Genomic DNA, 20,634 nt, shown 5'->3' with positions numbered 1-20,634 from the left:
CCTCAGTACTGACCCTCTGACTGTGCAGCACTCCCTCAGTACTGACCTTCTGACCTTACAGCACTCCTGCAATAATGACCATGGGAGTCTCATTTGTGTTCAAGTGAGAGGAGTAGGATTTAAACCCATGATCGTCTGAATTAAAGGTGAGCGAAGCAGCTTATATCTGGTATCCAAGGGAGCCAGCAAGGCAGTTTAGGAAAGTCAAACATGGAGTTTGTGCATTCATGAGCAGAAGAATGATGCGCAGACCAGCAATTTGCATCATTGCACATTACCCACACTTTCCCCATGCAGTAACGGAGAGACCTGTCGGAGAGAATTCCTGCGGCACCGACCTGTGCCTGCTGCTGAGATCCTTTCAAATGAAAAAATGCACACATTTCACACAAAAATAATCCATTTATTTAATAAATTATGATATCTGATAAATTGCGTTGTTTAAAAATTGAACCAAATTTCTTGGGCCTCAACATGTTGTGAGATCTGAATGCATTCCCAAACAACTTCAAAGCCACACAATCCCATGGCAGCAGTTACTGCAGAGCGGGAGACCGAGAGAGAGAGAAATGAAGAGGGAGGCAGGGAGAGAGAGAGAGGAGGCAGAGATTGGGAGGCTCCAGAAGAGAGAATTTCTTGGATGATTCTCGGTTTAAAAAAAGGTAAACGTGATGGAAATACTTGCATTTGGAGATTCGTACCTGCCCAATGTTAGCAAGGAAAAACTGCTCGTAAGTAATGACCCAAAAGGCAATTGGGAAGCCACGTTTGCAAGCACGATGTCTCAAAGGGGCTCAGGCGGTGAATGAACGGATAATGTTTTTTGGTGATACTGTTTGAGGGAATAACATTGGCCACATCGGGCCTTGGTTTACAAGATGGCACCGGTTTCCCACTGCTTCCCTGGAAACTCTGCTCTGAAGAAATGCAGTGGATGATTAGGTGTAGCCAGTCAAGACTCCAGACAAGGGCACCAATTTGCTGACACTGTCTCTCAGCTTCCTGTTATTCAATGCTTTCCCTGGATCATCAGATTCATCCACTTGGGGGAAAGAAGGTTCCCGGCCATTGAGCTGGAAAGTCTGATTCAGTTCTGCGGTCTTCGGGTGTGCTTTACGTTTCCTTTAGATTACACCCAGTGCCCTGGTGCGCCTTTTTCTTCTCTTTACCTGTCTCACTCTCCCCTCTGGCCCACCTCAAACACAGGGCCAGTTTGCTTCACCTCAGGGCCAGACTGTACACCTGGTAAATCTCAGCGGGGAAGTTGTCCTGCTTCTCCTCTGCCAACACGTGGAGTCCTGCCAGCTGCATGATGCTCCGCAGGGAGGCCAGGTCCCGGCAGACACTGCTGTCCACCTCATCCTCAATCACCCCATCATGGCTCACGTTGTCCTTCACACAGATGATCCCATTTGGCCGAAGACCTTTTTGGCACCTCTTTAAGAACTGGGTGAGGTGTGCGTCAGTCAGGTGCCCTGAAACAATTCCAAGAGAGAGGCTTGGTGACTGCCCTAATGGAAACTACAGGAGACTGTCAATACTGTGGTACATAATTCACTGAATTGTAACAATTACAATATAGGAGGCGGCCGTTCGACCCATCACACATGCTGGCTCTTTGAAAGAGTCATCAAATTAGTTCCGCTCCCACTTATTCTTTCCTACAGCGTGGCAATTTCCCCCCCCACCCCCATTCTAAACACTTGCTCCTTATTTACTCGATCAAAACCCATCATATCTTCCAGTAAATCTCCCCCTTAACCATCTCTACTCTAAGGAGGGCAATCCCAGCTTCTCCAGTCTCTCCACATAACCAAAGTCCCTGATCCGTGGAACCATTCAAGTAAATCATCTCTGTGGTGTCCAGGGGCAGATAGCATGCTTCTATTCACTATAACCTCTTGCATTTACATTCTCTCCCTCTGTTTATACATCTTGCTAATTACCTATCGACTGCACAGATTTACAAAAAGCCCTCTTCTAAGTGAGCAATCCAAGTTAAAAATTGTGCCTCACTCTGCTGATTGTGCATGGAGACACTCAAAATAATCATGTCCCACACGGAGTTCAGCATTGTGGTGAGGGAGTGGGCAGTAATAGTCTGGATGTATAGCTGTTCTTCAGATTACAGGACTGGAGAGTTGACAACTGTGGTTCCTGCTGCTTTTCACTATCCCGACAGGAAACTGCTCCGATCTAGGCACCAGGCTTGGACAGGTTGGCGTCAGCCTCAAAAAAAGGACAATCCCCAGTGTCGTGTTCGAGGTGAGGTGCATGACAGCGTGATTCAGCAGGATCGGAGTGAATTTCGGAGGGTATGAAATCCCCTGGCGGGGATCGATCTCAGAGGTGCCACCACTGCCCTGTGTAGGATGGAGCTGTCACAGCAACACAAATTGGTGGCATAGCAGAACTTGGTGAACTGACAACAGCGGCTCATAAAAGACTAGCTGAGTTTCTCACCTGACAGACAAGCAGAAACCTGCTTGGAAATCAGTTCATTTCAGAGTTTGTTGCTGGTCTCGGTCGCATTGGGTAAACGTGTACAGCCCAGAGCAGCTGCATTTCCAGTCTGCACTCTGTGCATAGCCCAGGGTGCTTTGATTCCCAGTCTGTATTGTGCTCAGATACAATGGTGGGAAGGGGGTTGGAAATGGCCTCAGGGCCGATGAAGATTGGGGAGAATCAGCTGGTGTTCCCATTCCTGACCTCTAACCAATGATCTGCTGCTAGACTGACGTATGGTGCACAAAGGTGAGCAGGAACAGTTGGGCGGAGTGCTCTGTCTCTCTGCTGTATAGTCTATGTAATTCTATGACTGTCTGAGTGAATACTAACTCACAATAAGGTCGGGCCTATCGCATTACGACAATGTGGAAAAACTGTTTTTAACAACAATTGGTGAGAATCGGGAACTCACTGTCTGAAAGGCTGGTCAATTGTCTAGTTACAGCGAACTAAATAAGCATCTGAATGGAAATAAAATTGCTGGAAAGCACTGGAAAGGGCAGAGAGTGGACTAGCTAATCGCTCTGCAGAGAGCTGGCATGGACTCAATGGGTAGAATGGCCTCCTTTTATGCATAGCCATTCTAAGTCAATCAGCTCATCAATAGCAGGCACTGTACACAATGACCAGTTTAACAGGGTAGCGCTGTGACTGAACATTAATATATACTATATATCATTATTACTACTGCAAACTATAACCCCACATCAGTTACGGGGGAGTGAAAGTGCTAAAGCTAATGTAATTGGATCTTAAAGTGCTGCTATTTTCTTGAGTGGTCTTCCTTCAAGTGCTCCTTAAGGAGGGATGAACTGGTGAGTAAACACAGCTGTCTCTATATGAAGTACACGGTGCACTAAGACATAATGACTGACAATTTTGAAATTGTCACTGAAGCAAATAGCTTATGGTTTTAAATGTGGAGTGGATGTGAACTATGGCCCGTTTTAAATGTAGATGTCTTAGGCAGTGGGGTTTGTACAGTGCTAGCCTCACACTATAAACAGAGTGGCTTGAGATATCAGTGCCTGAGCTATATACCCCTCAGCAAGACCCAGAGTTCCAGGAGGTTGGGGAAAGAGGCAGAATTGCGATGGACACATGATAAATCTTACAGTTGTGCCTCCTTCTTCGAAATTCCTACACCCGGTTATAAGGGAATCTGCCTGGGTAAACTTGTCACACTGCCATGCATGTTATAGCTGTCAGCTCCATTACCTGCCCGGCAGAGAGGCTCACCGGCTGCAACCAAACTGCTTCACTCCCCCTCAAACTACTATTTCAATATATTACATGAAAATAAAGACAGAAAGAAGGATTTTAAAATGGGCGGCACAGTGGTTAGCACTGCTGCAAGTGCCAGGGACCCGGGTTCAATTCTGGCCTTGGGTGATTCTTTTTAAAAAAATATTTTTTTATTCTCCTTTTTCACATTTTCTCCCAAATTTACACCCACCAACAATAAACAATCAGCAACAAATATGTCAATCCCCATATCAATAACAACGATCCCATCCTCCCACCAAACCCCACTCATTAGCCCGCATGTTAACATAAACAAATGACAAAAAGGAATCAGGGATCACCCATCGTCACCCTGAATACACACCGCCCCCCTCCCCACCAACCCTCCCACCCATCCCCCCCAACTAATGTTCGATGTTATCCAGTTCTTGAAAGTGCATAATGAATAATGCCCATGAATTGTAGAACCCCTCCATCCTTCCCCTCAGTTCAAACTTAACCTTCTCAAGAGTCAAGAATTCCAACAGGTCCCCCCGCCATGCCAGGGCGGAGAGGCTGCTCTCCATCCCATCAGGATCCACCTTCGGGCGATCAACGAGGCGAAGGCTACAACATCTGCCTCCGCACCCGTTTCCAAACCCGGCTGGTCAGACACCCCGAATATGGCCTCCCGGGGACCCTGATCCAGTTTCACGTGCACCACTTTAAATTTTACCCTAAAAACCTCCTTCCAGTAATCCTCTAGCTTTGGACAGGACCAAAACATATGAACGTGATTAGCAGGCCCCCTCCCCGCAACGCTTACACACATCTTCCACTCCTTCAAAGAATCGGCCCATCCTCGCCCTCGTGAGGTTTGCTCTGTATATCACCTTCAGCTGTATCAGCCCAACCTCGCACACGAGGTGGAGGCATTTACTCTCCGGAGCACCTCACACCAGAACCCCTCCTCTATAACCTCTCCCAACTCTTCCTCCCACTTTGCTTTGATCCCTTCCAGTCGTGCCTGAGCCTCTTCCTGAATAGCTCCGTAAACCGCCGATAGCTCCGTAAACCGCCGGATAGCTCCGTAAACCGCCGGATAGCTCCGTAAACCGCCGGATAGCTCCGTAAACCGCCGAATAGCTCCGTAAACCGCCGAATAGCTCCGTAAACCGCCGAATAGCTCCGTAAACCGCCGAATAGCTCCGTAAACCGCCGAATAGCTCCGTAAACCGCCGAATAGCTCCGTAAACCGCCGAATAGCTCCGTAAACCGCCGATAGCTCCGTAAACCGCCGAATAGCTCCGTAAACCGTCAATAGCTCCGTAAACCGCCGAATAGCTCCGTAAACCGCCGAATAGCTCCGTAAACCGCCGAATAGCTCCGTAAACCGCCGAATAGCTCCGTAAACCGCCGAATAGCTCCGTAAACCGCCGGATAGCTCCGTAAACCGCTGACTGGCCTTGGGTGATTCTGTGTGGAGTTTGCACTTTCCCTCCGTGGGTTTCCTCCCACAGTCTAAAGATGGCAGGCTGGGTGGATTTGGAGTTCCCAATTATTTTTCTTCCAATTAATGGGCAATTTAGCGCAGCTAATCCACCTACCCTGCACATCTTTTGGGTTGTGGGGGTGAAACCCATGCAGACACGGGGAGAATGTGCAAATTCCACACGGATAGTGACCCAGAGCCAGGATCGAAACTGGGACCTCAGAGCCGTGTGCTAACCACTGCGCTGCTCACTGGTCAGTGCAGACTTGATGGGCCGAATGGCCTCCTTCTGCACTGTAGGGTTGCTATAGTTTGGAAAATGGGCACCTGTTATCAGCACCCTGTCTCACCTGAAGACTGCACTTTGGTCCCGAGACCCGCCCCCCCATGCACAATTGGATTTTTTGAAATTATGTAATCTTACACCTGCATGTAACTTGCCATCAAGTTATTTGACTACAACTGTGGACACACGCATTCTAAATTCTGCACCTGCATTTCTAATGGACATTTCCCATGTAAACATGTCACGCTGTTAATACACATTTGCACGAGTTCAGGAGTTGCAATGGGGGTACAGGTGGGAGGGTGTAACACAGAGGAACAAGTTTACATGGGCAATTGCGATTATAAATGTGGATGCCGTACGGCAAGAATATAATTTGGTCTTCATGTTCATACCCTGGTCTCCGATTCCCCACCCTCTAACCCTGCTCCATCTTAAACCTGCACTTGGGTCTCAATACAGGAGATTGACTAATCTTAATTTCACTCGGTGTCTTACCTATCACCCACTGGATCCAGATAACATCATATCGCTGGGGCTGTGGGATGAAGTCCTGCAGACCGCAGCAGTAGTAGTTGCCCACACGATTGCCGTCCTCCCCCAGATGGGCCTTAGCCTTGGCTAAGAAGCTCTCCGTCACATCCACCATGTCGACAACTTTAAACAGCGGCAGCAGCAGTCTCTTGGTGATCCTGCCAATCCCAGCGCCGCAGTCCAGTGCACAGCCCACTCCTGCTTTCCCGGAGCCTTCCTGTTGAGAAAAGATGACATAAAAGTGGTACGGGACAGCACAGTCACTCTCCAGCATTACGCTAAGATTAGGTCTCTGTCAGCTACTGAGGAAGCACCAAAGTTAAGTCACTTCCCAATAACAGGGTGCCCTGGAACAGAGCGATGATCCTCCTTACTGAAGGATGAATTAAACTACACCTGGTTATCATGCTTAAATACATCAAGAAATAATTTTTACTGATGGGGGAGAGGAAAGAAACAATTCTATTTGTTCTGAATATCTTGTTCATAACTCATTATGTTTGAGAATATAACTGTTAGCTTCAGGAAATAAAGTTTTTAACTGTAGAAAAATCTGGTTGAGAATTTGGTAGAAACAATTCTGATGTAAATGCAACTCAAGCAAGCCTGGGTTTATACTTCACTTAAATGGGAGCCTGTGTTTTTCTTATAAGGTCAGAGTTAATACCATAGTAGAAACAAGAAGTTGAACAATGAACGATCTATCACTAAACTCTCAAGGAGCCATGGAGTCTGGAGAGGGGGCCATTACGTCCACGAGGAAAATAAATCATTCCGTTGGGTTGCAGAATCAAAGAACTGTGTTGAAGGCAAAATTATTTGTTTGCATTTCTGTTTGAATTGACCCAAAGCTTTTTTTAAATTCATTTATGGGATGTGGGTCTCTGACTAGGCCACCATTTATTGCCCATCCCTAGTTGCCCTTCTTGAACTGCTGCAGTCCCCTGAGGTATATGTACATCCACAATGCTGTTAGGAAGGAATCTCCAGGATTTTGGCCCAGTGACAGTGAAGGGGTGGAGATATATTTCCAAATCGGGGTGGTGAGTGACTTGGACAGGAACCTCCAGGTGGTGGTGTGCCACATTTCCATAGCGTTAGTGATTTAGGGCAGATCCTTGAGTAAAAGGATATTTTATTTTAATTTATCTGTGTTTGCTGAGGAAGCAGGTAGTTTGGGTTTTGTGAGGGAAAAGCAGCGGGAGGATTTGCTTAGTTTGCAACTAGTGGAAGAAAACTAGAGTGGTCCTCACAGAGCCTTGTGGCAGATAATAGTCACCAGTATCATGTAAGAGTACCTTTAAGAAATGGATGTTTAAGCAATGTACCTTTAAGAAAACAGTGATGTCAGAGAGTGGGTGGAGCTGAGCTCAGTTCAGCCATTTTGAAGTTTCAGTTTGAAAAAGAGCTTGGGTGTGTGTCTGTGTTTTGCAGTGAGCTGGATCTGCTGTGATCTCTGCCATGAAAGACTATCTCTGGATCATTTGGGTGATTTAAACTCATAATAGTAAAGCCTTTAACCTGATGTGTTTCTGTTTAAAGGTGTTAAGTCTCATGGATGTTGAAAGGGATAACTGAAGGATTATTTAGTGTTGTAATATTTTCGGGGTTATCTTTGAAGTAAGGGGTGTTAAGAGATCCAATGTTTATTTAAGAGGTTAAATTGAATTCATGGAATAAACATTGTTTTGTGTTTAAAAACCCACGTGTCCATAATTGTAATATCACACCTGGAGAACAAGCCGCGTGCTTCAAAAGCAACAATCCATTAAAGGGAGAGGTTGGCTGAACTCCATGACACATTTTGAGGTTCTGAAAACGCCTCGTCCATAACACCAGCTTGAATAGTTAGCTTGGAAAGAATTGTCAGAAAGCTGTGGGAGCAGACTGGGAAAAAGTAGTCTCTCTATATCCAAAAAAGGGCACGTAGCTGAACAGTTCACAGTCACAAAGTATTGTTTTCTTAATTGAAGGTCCCTTAGGCAAAAGGTTCATAGAAGGATCCCGTAGCATCCTACCTTGGAGGATAGCTGGAACACTGAAGATAATTAAAGAGAATTCCAGAGGGTGCTGGCATACCTCTGGATTAGTCCCAGGAAAAGTGAATAGACCGTCAAGATTTCATAAGATGTAAGAACTCTTGCAGGAAAGTAAAAAGTAGAACTGAGTTTATAGCTCATCATGGGCAGCACAGCTCCAGGGTCCCAGGTTCGATTCCCGGATGGGTCACTGTCTGTGCGGAGTCTGCACGTTCTCCGTGTGTCTGCGTGGGCTTCCTCCGGGTGCTCCGGTTTCCTCCCAGTCCAAAAATGTGCAGGTTAGGTGGATTGGCCATGATAAATTGCCCTTAGTGTCCAAAAAGGTTAGGTGGGATTACTGGGTCCCAGCGATAGAGTAGAAGTGTGGGGTGAAGTAGGGTGCTCTTTCCAAGGGCCGGTGCAGACTCGATGGCCGATGGCATCCTTCTGCACTATAAATTCTATGATCTATGAGCTGTGTTATCAGTGCCTATTTTGTTCAATTCTTTTTGATGTAAAGTTTGTTTATGTTTAAAAACCGGAAATCTTGTACTGTAGTTCTGTTGGTTAATTGCAGGGTGTTTGGATTCTTCTTCAAACATTAGTGTCTCTAACAGGACCGTAACTCATTAGACTTCCATTGTAAGAGAGAATTTGGATCATTACCTGAAGAGGAAGAATTTACAGACTTTGTAAGGCAGGGGAGTTGCACTAGGTGAATTACTTGTGCAGAGTAAGCAAGGTAAAAGGGCCTCTTCTCTGCTATAATTCTACATGCTTAGATTGGCTAATTGCACTGGCTCAAGGAAAATTTACATTTGTGTTTATGAAGGTGAATCGTAGTAAACGTTTGAAGTGTAACCTAACCAATGGTCCCCAAAGCAGTTATAACCCAATATTTGTTAGCCTATCCCCACCACCACTCCACGAGCATCGCCATTCTTCTACCGAGGGGCAAGTGAAACACCCATTTGTCAGCCGGTCATTCTGCTGTGGAGGTTAGTTTGGGGTCATGAAAGCTGAAACAATTTTTGGCGCAGGTTTGAACAAATGTTCAGAACAACTGGCAAGAATAAAAATAATAAAAGAGACTCACCCCAACAAACCTCTGCAGAAACCTCGTGGAGGAGTTGATGTCGATGTTGGAGATGTGCCCATACCCACCCAACATGCCGTCCACTGTGGGTGGGATATTCTTCCAGTATTTCTTGGCTTTAGAGTAGAACCCTTCTTCGTCGGCAATCAGCTCCGCAGTCATGGTACAGAGACCCAGCCCGATCGGAGGGATGGAGCTAGAATTAGGGGTTGACTAGAGAGAAACGAGAAATAAATCCCTCGTGTACACATTGTAACAACAGAGATTTACTGGACAGAAGATCATCCCACAGAGAAACCTCAGTCAATAGTCACAGTACAGCAGAGTTTACAGTCCAGATACAGGTCATACGCTCCACCAGGTGTGAATGTTGCAGATGAGCTTCTTCCCACTATCAGCAATGACATCAAGTTGAATTTTAAAAGGTTGCAGACTGCAAGGGGGAAAGTGGACATTCAGTTTGGCTAGGAATAAGTTATGCACGGATTAAGGTTCAGGAATGAATTATTCCAATCGCACACTGGAAAATTAAGTTGAGAAGAATCTCAATCTGGGAAACTGCTCATTCCACAGGTTCCCAATGAAAAACATCTCGACTAAATGTAACAAGAGTCACACTGTAGGGGACAGGACAGTTAGTAGTTGTCGGAGAACATATCTAAATAATACCATCAGGACTGTACCCCAGTGTTATACAGTGACAGACCCGTCCCCACCAGTACTGTACCCCAGTGTTATACAGTAACAGACCCATCCCCACCAGTACTGTACCCCAGTGTTATACAGAGACAGACCCGCCCCACCAGTACTGTACCCCAGTGTTATACAGTGACAGACCCGTCCCCACCAGTACTGTACCCGTGTTATACAATGACAGACCTGTCCCCACCAGTCCTTATCCATTACACGGATAGATGTTAATGGTGTGTTGGGGTGGCACAGGGGCTAGCACTGCTGCATCATGGCGCCGAGGACTCTGGTTCGATCCTGGCCCCAGGTCACTGCCCGTGTGGAGTTTGCATTCTCCCCGTGTCTGCGTGAGTCTCACCCCCACGACCCAAAGGTGTACAGAGTAGGTGGATTGGCCACGCTAAATTGCCGACTTAATTGGAGAATTGAGTACTCTAAATTTATTTTTTTGTAAATCTAATGGCGTGATGTGAAAGGAGGCCAGTTACCAAATACACCGGATTGAGGCTGATGAACCAGTGTCAATGTGAGCTGACAAAGATTTTCACTCAACTGGCATGACTAGCTGGTTGCTATTCCGATCATGTTGGAGTCACATTGTTACGCAGTTGCTTGGAGTATCAGCTTAAGCTGTCTAGAAAGCTGACAAGACTGTTAATTGCCAATTTTTAAAGGACTATTTTTATTTTTGCTGAATAGAAGAATCATTCTGCCCCTGTAAAGCACAGGTCAGTTTACCACCTCTGTCGCAAGTATCTCAGGAAGAGGAGAATTGCTCAGATTGAGCAACTGACTGAGCAGTGAATTAGTACCCCCTCGACTGCTCTGTCATTCCTCTCCACCTCAGTCCATCACAGGGCATGGGGTCTAAGTACTGCATGGGAATGTGCTCTGGAGCTTTGAGCATCACCCAGAAATCTGGAATCTAGACTTTATTAACTTGCACAGAACTTAAAATGTTAAGAAATTGGCCAACAAGGCAACTGCACCCAGAACAAGCTCGCACTTGTACAGTGTTTCAAATCCTCTGGATATTCCAAAGTGTTTTACAGCTGATAATTTATTTTGCAATTGTAATCCCTGTGGTAGTGTAGGAAAGACAGGAGCCAATTTGTACACAGCAGGGTGAGAATGACCAGGTAATCGGTTCCAGGTGTTGGCCGAATGATAAATCCTCTGCTCTTCTTCAAACAGTGGAATGGGGTATTTTACAGCCACCTGAATGAGCCGACTCAGTTTAACCTCATCCAGCAGACAGCAACTGTGCAGCACCCTCTCAGTACAGCTCCATGCCAACCTAGGCTATGTAACTCAGGCTTCTAAAACGGGACTTGGAACCCACAATCGTCTGATTCAGAGGGAGGTGGTTTCCTGGTGCACAGAAATCCAAACAGGATTAACTACCTAGACAACAAGAGCAAACTGACCGTGCTTTGTGTAGGGTGTAGTTTGGATATTCCTTTTTTATAAAATATATTTAGAGTAACCAATTCATTTTTCCAATTAAGGGGCAATTTTCATAGATCATCATAGAATTTACAGTGCAGAACGAGGCCATTCGGCCCATCGAGTCTGCACCGGCTCTTGGAAAGAGCACCCTACCCAAGGTCAACACCACACCCTATCCCCATAACCCAGTAACCCCACCCAACATTAAGGGCAATTTTGGACACTAAGGGCAATTTATCATGGCCAATCCACCTAACCTGCACATCTTTGGACTGTGGGAGGAAACCGGAGCACCCGGAGTAAACCCACGCACACACGTGGAGGATGTGCAGACTCCGCACAGACAGTGACCCAAACCGAATCGAACCTGGGACCCTGGAGCTGTGAAGCAATTGTGCTATCCACAATGCTGCCGTGCTGCCCGGCCAATCAACTTAGCCTGCACATCTTTGGGTTGTGGGGGCGAAACCTATGCAAACACGGGGAGAATGTGCAAACTCCACACGGACAGTGGCACAGAGCTGGGATCGAACCTGGGACCTTGGCGCCGTGAGGCTGCAGTGCTACTCACTGCGCCACAGTGCTGCCTAGTTTGGATATTCCTGACCTTCAATCAGGTTATAGATATGTACCTGTGCCAGGTAACCTAATAGTTAACAGGAAACTGGCACTGCTGCCTCATGGCACCGAGGACCCAGGTTCGATCCTGGCCCTGGGTCACTGGCAGTATGGAGTTGGCACATTCTCCCCGTGTCCGCGTGGGTCTCACCTCCACAACCCAAAGATGTGCAGGGTAGGTGCATTGGCCACACTGATTGGAAAAAAAAAAAGAATTGTGTAGCCTAAATTTTTTTTAAAGGAAACTGGTAGTACTCCTTCAGCAGAGAGAGCCTGGACCTTTTCACACAGGTACAGATGTTTAAGGGGTGAGCTGACAGATTAGTTTACAAGAAGGTAAAGAGAATTGCTTTCACAGGTCAGAGAGACTAATGAGAAAAAACATTTTAAATGATCACATTTAAAGACAACTTTAGATGCGTTGTGCCAGCCTCCGTCTTGTAAGACGATGGTTTGGGCAGTGGTGGTTAAGACGATGGTTTGGGCTGCGGTAGTTAAGACGATGGTTTGCGCTGTGGTGGTTAAGACGATGGTTTGGGCTGTGGTGGTTAAGACGATGGTTTGCGCTGTGGTGGTTAAGACGATGGTTTGGGCTGTGGTGGTTAAGACGATGGTTTGCGCTGTGGTGGTTAAGACGATGGTTTGCGCTGTGGTGGTTAAGACGATGGTTTGGGCTGTGGTGGTTAAGACGATGGTTTGCGCTGTGGTGGTTAAGACGATGGTTTGCGCTGTGGTGGTTAAGACGATGGTTTGGGCTGTGGTGGTTAAGACGATGGTTTGGGCTGTGGTGGTTAAGACGATGGTTTGGGCTGTGGTGGTTAAGACGATGGTTTGCGCTGTGGTGGTTAAGACGATGGTTTGCGCTGTGGTGGTTAAGACGATGGTTTGGGCTGCGGTGGTCAACTCAGTGTTAAGTCCGGTGGGCCTCAGGAGCCGCACGCTGATGCGACAGTCTCTGCTGCACTGACAGTGGAGGGAGACTGAGTTGAGGAAGTGAAGAATTCACTGGGCTCTGTTTTCTCAGGGCCCTCTTCACAGCCGCCAAGCTTTACCTTTCTGCTCACCTCTTCCAAAGCCATTTCAAACAGGCAGCCAGCCTCCAGAGGTCAGGGCCGTCAGCAACTGGAAGAAAACATATGCAGAAAATTTCTGTCAAGGGTCAACCGGTCGGTTGCTCCGTCACAAATTGTTGTTGAAACAGAATCAAGTATTTGAAAGGGGAACTGAAGAATTGCTGAATGAGGAATATTAAAGGCTCAGAGCAGTTCAGCAAAGAGGCCGCACAACGAAATGTCCATTTAATAGTCGGATTCCATAGGCTTCAAATAAGAGGATGAGTCGGAGAAAGGAAATTTATTAAATAAATCTGTACACTTTTAGGCTGGTTCAGCAGCACACAGGGCTAAATCGCTGGCTTTTAAAGCAGACCAAGGCAGGCCAGCAGCACGATTCAATTCCCGTACCAGCCTCCCCGAACAGGCGCCGGAATGTGGCGACTAGGGGCTTTTCACAGTAAGTTCATTTGAAGCCTACTTGTGACAATAAGCGATTTTCATTTCATTTCATTTCATTTCATGTCTATCACACAGACCGTCATGGAGTGATTCCACTAGGGGCTACTGGAGATTAGTCAGAGGCTGAGGGAGACTCAGCTGGAACAACAGAATGAAACGTGCCCAAGGATTTTTTGGACTGTGATCAATGTGGTGATGGGACAGACAGAATCTGCCAGTGACTGACCATAAGGAATAGGATCAGGAGGAGGCCATTCAGCCCTTCGAGCCTGCTCCCCCGTTTAATAAGATCATGGTTGATCTAACACTCACTAAGTCCACTTTCCTGCCTTCTCTCCGTAATCCTTAATCCCAAACTGATGAAAAACCCATTGATCTCAACCTGGAAAACGTTGAAGGACTCGGCCTCCACAGCTTCCTGCGGTAAAGAATTCCAAAGATTCACTGCTCGACGAAATTCTTCCTCAAATCCGTCTTAAATGAGCCCCCCTTTTCTGCAGCGCCCTCTGGTCCTACACTCTCCCAGGCGTGGAAACATCCTCCCAACATTTACCCTGGCTGACCCCTGAGAATCTTCTATGTTTCCAACATTTAAAAAAATAATGTTATTGGCATTTTTCAGTTTTTACAGAGTAACAACATACAGTGCACCTGGTATTTACAGAGTAACAACATACAGTACACCCGGTATTTACATAGTGATATTTCTCATTTACAAATTTTTACAGACATTCTTTACGATTGCCCTCCCCGTCGATAATCTGGTTCTTCCCTGGTACCAACTTCCGCCCTGGGTGTCACACACTGTGCTCCGCTCCTCTCTTCTGCGGTTTTAGTTGTCAGTGCGGGATCGGGGGGCTCTCTGCCCCCTCCCCTCCTCCCTTTTCCCCGTGACTCCCTTGGGTCCCCCCCTCACCTCCTCTCCCCTTCCCCCTCTGCACCGCTCCATTGTGTCTTCTTACCTGTTTTCCTCAGTCCCCGCCACTGTTGGCTTCGAACAGGCTGATGAACAGCCCCCACACTTCGTGGAAGCCCTCGTCCGACCCGCGAATGGTGAACTTGTTCTTCTCCAGGTGGAGAAATTCCGATAGGTCTGCCAGCCAGTCTGCAGCTGTGGCAAAGAGTTACACAGATTCACCACCCTCTGGCTGGAGAAATTCCTCCTCAACTGTTTTAAAGGATCGTCCCTTTAGTCTGAGACAGTGTCCTCTGGTTCTAGTTTTTCCTACAAGTGGAAACATCCTCTCCACGTCCACTCTATCCAGGCCTCGCAGTATCCTGTAAGTTTCAATAAGATCCCCCCTCATCCTTCAATGATATAATGACCTGTGTTAGCCTTGGAGGCAGGGTGGCCCTCGCTAGTGAGTCTGCGAACATATCCCGCAGGTGCGGGGCCGATGCAAATTTCTTATAGAAGTCCGCCAGAACCAATCAGGACCCGGTGCCTTCCCCGCCTGCATTGAGCTGATGCTCGCCAAGATCTCCCCCAGTCCTATTGGTGCTTCCAGCTCCCACCGCTTATCAGCCCCCACAACTGGCATGTCCAGTCCATCGAGGAACCGTTTCATCCCAGCATCGCCGTCGGGGGGCTCGGAGGTGCACAATCCTTGGTAAAAGGTCTCAAATGCTCGGTTGGCCTCTTCTGGTTCGGCTACCTGTCTTTCTCACCTGTGCTATCTCCCTCATGGCTGCCTGTTTTCTCAGCTGGTGAACCAGTAGGCAGCTAGCCTTTTCTCAGTGTTCATCGAAAGTCCCCAGTGTCCGGCGGAGTTGTGCACTACCTTCCTGGTGGATAGCCGGGTAAAGGCCATTTGTTGCTTTTTTCCTCTCCACCAGAAGCACTACGGTCATGGCCTCCAGGATGCAGTCGATCAGTTGTTGCCTGGCCACCCTCTCTTCCCGGTCACTACTTGCCTTGTAGGTACAATCTCTCCCCTAATCACCGCCTCCCAGAACGTGGAGGGCAAGACTTCCCCGTTCTTCCGTTAGTGGTGTTCGTGCCTACGGCCTGTGATGTTTTCTGGCAGAAGACCTTGTCGGCCAAAAGGTCCCCATCTTACCTCCACGTGGGGCATTGGGCCAAGGGCTGTCTCCAACCTCACATCCATGTGACATGGAGCATGCTCGGTGATGACTATCAGAGTATTCCGCATTTACTATTTCTGGAAGCACTGATTTACCCACTACAAAGTCGTCAATCCATGTGTATACTTTGTGCACCGGTGAAAAGAACGAGAATGCCTTTTCATCGGGGTGTAGGAACCACCATGGGTCCACTGGCCATGTACATCCTTTTCCCCGATCTGGGGCTCAATCGGTCAGTCAGTGGGTCCTGTACACAGTTGAAGTCGCCCCCCTCCCCCCATGATCAGTCAGTGCGTGTCAATGCCGGGGATTTCTGCCACGTTTAAAAAAAAAAGAAATGTGTCATCCCAGTTGGGGGCGTACACATTTAGCAGAATTACCGGTGCCCCGTGCAGGGCACTGCTGACCATGACGTACCGTCCCCCTGGGTCCGTAACCGCCCCCCTGGGTCCGTAACCATCCTGGTCGTCATAAACACCGTCCTCTTGCTGATCAGTATGGCTACTCCCCTAGCCCTCATCCCGTAGCATGAATGGTACGTCTGTCCCACCCAACCCTTCCTTACCCACAGTCTGTCCTTCTCCCTCAGTTGTGTCTCTTGCAGGAAGACTATGTTGGCTTTCGAACTTCTCAAGTGTGCAAAGCCTCTGGATCCTTTCACTGGGCCGTTAAGTCTCCTTGCGTTCCAGTGATAATCCTGCTGGGAGGTTTCTGTCCCCCCGGTTGTTGCAGGATTAACCATACTTACCTGGAGGTCGCATCCCTGTGCTCTGGGGTTTCCCTTCCCTGTGACCTGGTCTTTTTGATCGGAGTGAGGCAGCACAGTCCCTCGCAAACATATCGAATGTCCAAAAAGTCTCTTTCTCTATCCTTCTCTGATCCGCCTTCATCGCTGCCTCGCCTGCCCCTCGTCTAGGCCGTTGGGTTTGTATGGATTAGTGTGCCTCCGCCAGGATGTTAAAGTAGTGCTCCTTGTTCTGGAACTTGACCCAGAGCCTGGCTGGGAACAGCATTCCGAATCGCACCCATACAGGGCCAATTTTGCTTGATTAAACTCGGCCCTGCGTTTTGCCAAGACTGCCCCAATGTCTTGATATACTCAGATTTTGTGCCCTTCCCAGGTATTCACCCTCATCTGTCTTGCCCACGTTGTCGGTCTCCTTCTCTCTTGGGTGGCTGGGTTCTCCTCTCCTCGTGGGTCCGCCGGCTCGCCCGCCTGCTGCTCGTGGCCCTTTTCGCCACCCGTTCGACCCCTCAAGCTCCCGTTTGTTGGCATTTTGGTTCTGATCTTTCCATCTCACCGGTGAAGTTAAGTCGCCTTCGGATTTTCGGGCAAAATTCAGCTAAAAGTGCCTATTTGATTCTGGTCTGGAAGAGAGCCACCTGATATGCATCCACTCAACACATCACTGTCACCATAAGTCTCATATCTTTCTATCATATCACCCCTCATTCTTCTGAACTCCAAGGAGTAGAGACTCAACCTATAGAACATAGAACATTACAGCGCAGTATAGGCCCTTCGGCCCTCGATGTTGCGCCGACCTGTGAAACCACTCTAAAGCCCATCTACACTATTCCCTTATCGTCCATATGTCTATCCAATGACTATTTGAATGCCCTTAGTGTTGGCGAGTCCAGTACTGTTGCAGGCAGGGCATTCCACACCCTTACTACTCTCTGACTAAAGAACCTACCTCTGACGTCGGTTTAACTTTTCCTCATATGGCAATGTCTCCATACCTGGGATCATTCCAGTAAACCTCCTCTGTGCTGCCTCCAATTATTATATATTGTTCCTTAAATAAAAAGACCAAAACTGTACTCTAAAGGTGGCTTCATTAGTACCTTGTACAGTTGCAGCAACACCCCCAGCCCCCTTGAAATAGAAGCCAGTATTCCATTTGCCCTCCCTATTACCTCTGCACCTTTCTGGGTTTCATAAACAAGAACCGCCAAGCCCCTTTCTGCAGTCTCGCTCCATTTAAATAATTTTAAAAATATATAAATTTAGAGTACCCAATCATTTTTTCCAATTAAGGGGCAATTTAGCGTGGCCAATCCACCTACCCTGCACATCTTTGGGTTGTGAGGGCGAAACCCACGCAAACACGGGGAGAATGTGCAAACTCCACACGGACAGCGACCCAGAGCCGGGATTGAACCTGGGACCTCGGCGTCGTGCTACCCATTTAAATAATAATCCACCCTCTCCCAGTCGCAGCACTCGCTCTCCTCTATCTACTCTGGCTGGTACCTCCTCAATGACCTTGAGTGAAATTCCCTTTCATGAAACCACACTGACTTTCCTTGATCAGATTATGAATTTCCAAATACACTGGGAGACAGTCCCCTCTCGGAACAGTCTGACTGTCTCAACAGCTGTGGGACTGGGACAGGTGGTGACGGGGCCTGCCTCTGGGCGGCAGTGGTGGAAATTCCGCAGCTATATCGGGGAAAAGCTGCTCTCCCCGTCAGCCTCACGTCCTTCTCAGTGTCAGAGAGAAGAGGCTGAATGGAATAGCTTCAGGGTCTGGGCTTCTCCACCTTCAGAGAGCCAAATCTGGAGGAAGGGGGCGGGGGTAGGGGGGATTGGGGTGAGGGAGGGGAATGCGGGGTGGATATGTGGGATGTGGGGGTGGGGGGGGGTGGGAGGAGGGATGTGAGGGGGGGGGAGAAGGGGATGTGGGGGGGGGGGAAGGAGATGTGGGGGGGGGGAAGGAGATGTGGGGGGGGGGAAGGAGATGTGGGGGGGGGAAGGAGATGTGGGGGGGGGAAGGAGATGTGGGGGGGGAAGGAGATGTGGGGGGGGGGAAGGAGATGTGGGGGGGGGGAAGGAGATGTGGGGGGGGGAAGGAGATGTGGGGGGGGGGGAAGGAGATGTGGGGGGGGGAAGGAGATGTGGGGGGGGGGAAGGAGATGTGGGGGGGGGGAAGGAGATGTGGGGGGGGGGAAAGGAGATGTGGGGGGGGAGAAAGGAGATGTGGGGGGGAAAAGGGGATGTGGGGGGGGGAAGGGGATGTGGGGGGGGGAAGGGGATGTGGGGGGGGGAAGGGGATGTGGGGGGGGGGGGAAGGGGATGTGGGGGGGGGGGAAGGGGATGTGGGGGGGGGGGAAGGGGATGTGGGGGGGGGGGAAGGGGATGTGGGGGGGGGGGAAGGGGATGTGGGGGGGGGGAAGGGGATGTGGGGGGGGGGAAGGGGATGTGGGGGGGGGGAAGGGGATGTGGGGGGGGGAAGGGGATGTGGGGGGGGAAGGGGATGTGGGGGGGAAGTGGATGTGGGGGGGGAAGTGGATGTGGGGGGGGAAGGGGATGTGGGGGGGGGGAAGGGGATGTGGGGGGGGAAGGGGATGTGGGGGGGGAAGGGGATGTGGGGGGGGAAGGGGATGTGGGGGGGGAAGGGGATGTGGGGGGGGAAGGGGATGTGGGGGGGGAAGGGGATGTGGGGGGGGAAGGGGATGTGGGGGGGGAAGGGGATGTGGGGGGGGAAGGGGATGTGGGGGGGGAAGGGGATGTGGGGGGGGAAGGGGATGTGGGGGGGGGAAGGGGATGTGGGGGGGAAGGGGATGTGGGGGGGAAGGGGATGTGGGGGGGAAGGGGATGTGGGGGGGGAAGGGGATGTGGGGGGGGAAGGGGATGTGGGGGGGAAGGGGATGTGGGGGGAAGGGGATGTGGGGGGAAGGGGATGTGGGGGGGAAGGGGATGTGGAGATGGGGGGGGAGGGGATGTGGAGATGGGGGGGGAGGGGATGTGGGGGGGAAGGGGATGTGGAGATGGGGGGGAGAAGGGGATGTGGAGATGGGGGGGGGAGAAGGGGATGTGGAGCTGGGGGGGGGAGAAGGGGATGTGGAGCTGGGGGGGGGGGAGAAGGGGATGTGGAGCTGGGGGGGGGGAGGGGATGGGGAGATGTGGGGGGGGGGAGGGGATGTGGAGCTGGGGGGGAAGGGGATGGGGGGAAGGAGATGGGGAGATGGGGGGGATGAGGGGATGGGGGGGAGGGGATGGGGGGAGGGGATGGGGGGGAGGGGATGGGGGGGGAGGGGATGGGGGGGGAGGGGATGGGGGGGAGGGGATGGGGGGAGGGGATGGGGGGGAGGGGATGGGGGGAGGGGATGGGGGGGAGGGGATGGGGGCAGGGGATGGGGGGAGGGGATGGGGGGAGGGGATGGGGGGAGGGGATGGGGGGAGGGGATGGGGGGAGGGGATGGGGGGGAGGGGATGGGGGGAGGGGATGGGGGGAGGGGATGGGGGGAGGGGATGGGGGGAGGGGATGGGGGGAGGGGATGGGGGGAGGGGATGGGGGGAGGGGATGGGGGGAGGGGATGGGGGGAGGGGATGGGGGAGGGGATGGGGGGAGGGGATGGGGGGAGGGGATGGGGGGAGGGGATGGGGGGAGGGGATGGGGGGAGGGGATGGGGGAGGGGATGGGGGGAGGGGATGGGGGGAGGGGATGGGGGGAGGGGATGGGGGGAGGGGATGGGGGGAGGGGATGGGGGGAGGGGATGGGGGGAGGGGATTGGGGATGGGGGGGATTGGGGATGGGGGGGATGGGGGATGGGGGGGATGGGGGGGGAGGGGATGGGGGGGGGAGGGGATGGGGGGAGGGGATGGGGGGGGAGGGGATGGGGGGGGGAGGGGATGGGGGGGGAGGGGATGGGGGGGGGAGGGGATGGGGGGGGAGGGGATGGGGGGGGAGGGGATGGGGGGGGAGGGGATGGGGGGGGAGGGGATGGGGGGGGAGGGGATGGGGGGGGGAGGGGATGGGGGGGGAGGGGATGGGGGGGGAGGGGATGGGGGGGGAGGGGATGGGGGGGCGTGGATGGGGAGATGGGGGGGGAGTGGATGGGGAGATGGGGGGGGAGTGGATGGGGAGATTGGGGGGGGGGGAGTGGATGGGGAGATGGGGGGGGAGTGGATGGGGAGATGGGGGGGGAGTGGATGGGGAGATGGGGGGGGAGTGGATGGGGAGATGGGGGGGGGGGGAGTGGATGGGGAGATGGGGGGGAGTGGATGGGGAGGAGATGGGGGGGGGAGGAGATGGGGGGGGGGGATGGGGGGGGGGAGGAGATGGGGGGGAGAGGAGATGGGGGAGAGAGGAGATGGGGGGGGAGAGGAGATG

At 50.9% G+C, this 20,634-nt stretch overlaps 1 protein-coding gene across 2 annotated transcripts; it reads right to left on the bottom strand.

Annotated features, from left to right (window-relative positions):
- Window positions 1-382: 382 nt before the first annotated feature.
- ntmt1 (N-terminal Xaa-Pro-Lys N-methyltransferase 1) lies at window positions 383-14,562 on the bottom strand. Of its 2 annotated transcripts, none has more exons than XM_072488871.1 (5): window positions 14,392-14,562; window positions 12,968-13,037; window positions 9,159-9,371; window positions 6,009-6,261; window positions 383-1,475 (listed from the first exon to the last, which is right to left on the bottom strand). In XM_072488871.1, the coding sequence occupies exons 2-5, from the start codon at window positions 12,992-12,994 to the stop codon at window positions 1,219-1,221; spliced, it is 750 nt and encodes a 249-aa protein (XP_072344972.1). In that variant the 5' UTR covers window positions 12,995-13,037; window positions 14,392-14,562; the 3' UTR covers window positions 383-1,218. The 2 variants fall into 2 exon arrangements, with proteins under 2 accessions (XP_072344972.1, XP_072344974.1); XM_072488873.1 differs by having other exon boundaries at window positions 12,980-13,037; window positions 14,392-14,561.
- Between the last annotated feature and the right edge of the window lie 6,072 nt (window positions 14,563-20,634).

This window comes from Scyliorhinus torazame, chromosome 22, assembly GCF_047496885.1.
Source record: "Scyliorhinus torazame isolate Kashiwa2021f chromosome 22, sScyTor2.1, whole genome shotgun sequence".
NCBI classification, from domain to species: domain Eukaryota; kingdom Metazoa; phylum Chordata; class Chondrichthyes; order Carcharhiniformes; family Scyliorhinidae; genus Scyliorhinus; species Scyliorhinus torazame.
The sequence above is the reverse complement of the archived record's forward strand: the minus strand, read 5'-3'. Positions and strand labels throughout refer to the sequence as shown.

Excerpts from the sequence above, each read along its gene's own strand:
- ntmt1 (XM_072488871.1), bottom strand. The coding sequence starts at position 12,994 with ATGGCTTTGGAAGAGGTGAGCAGAAAG. Across the intron at positions 9,372-12,967 it reads TGGAAGAGGTGAGCAGAAAG|TCAACCCCTAATTCTAGCTC; the intron begins GTAAAGCTTGGC and ends GTTTCTCTCTAG. Across the intron at positions 1,476-6,008 it reads CTGGATCCAGTGGGTGATAG|GGCACCTGACTGACGCACAC; the intron begins GTAAGACACCGA and ends GAATTGTTTCAG.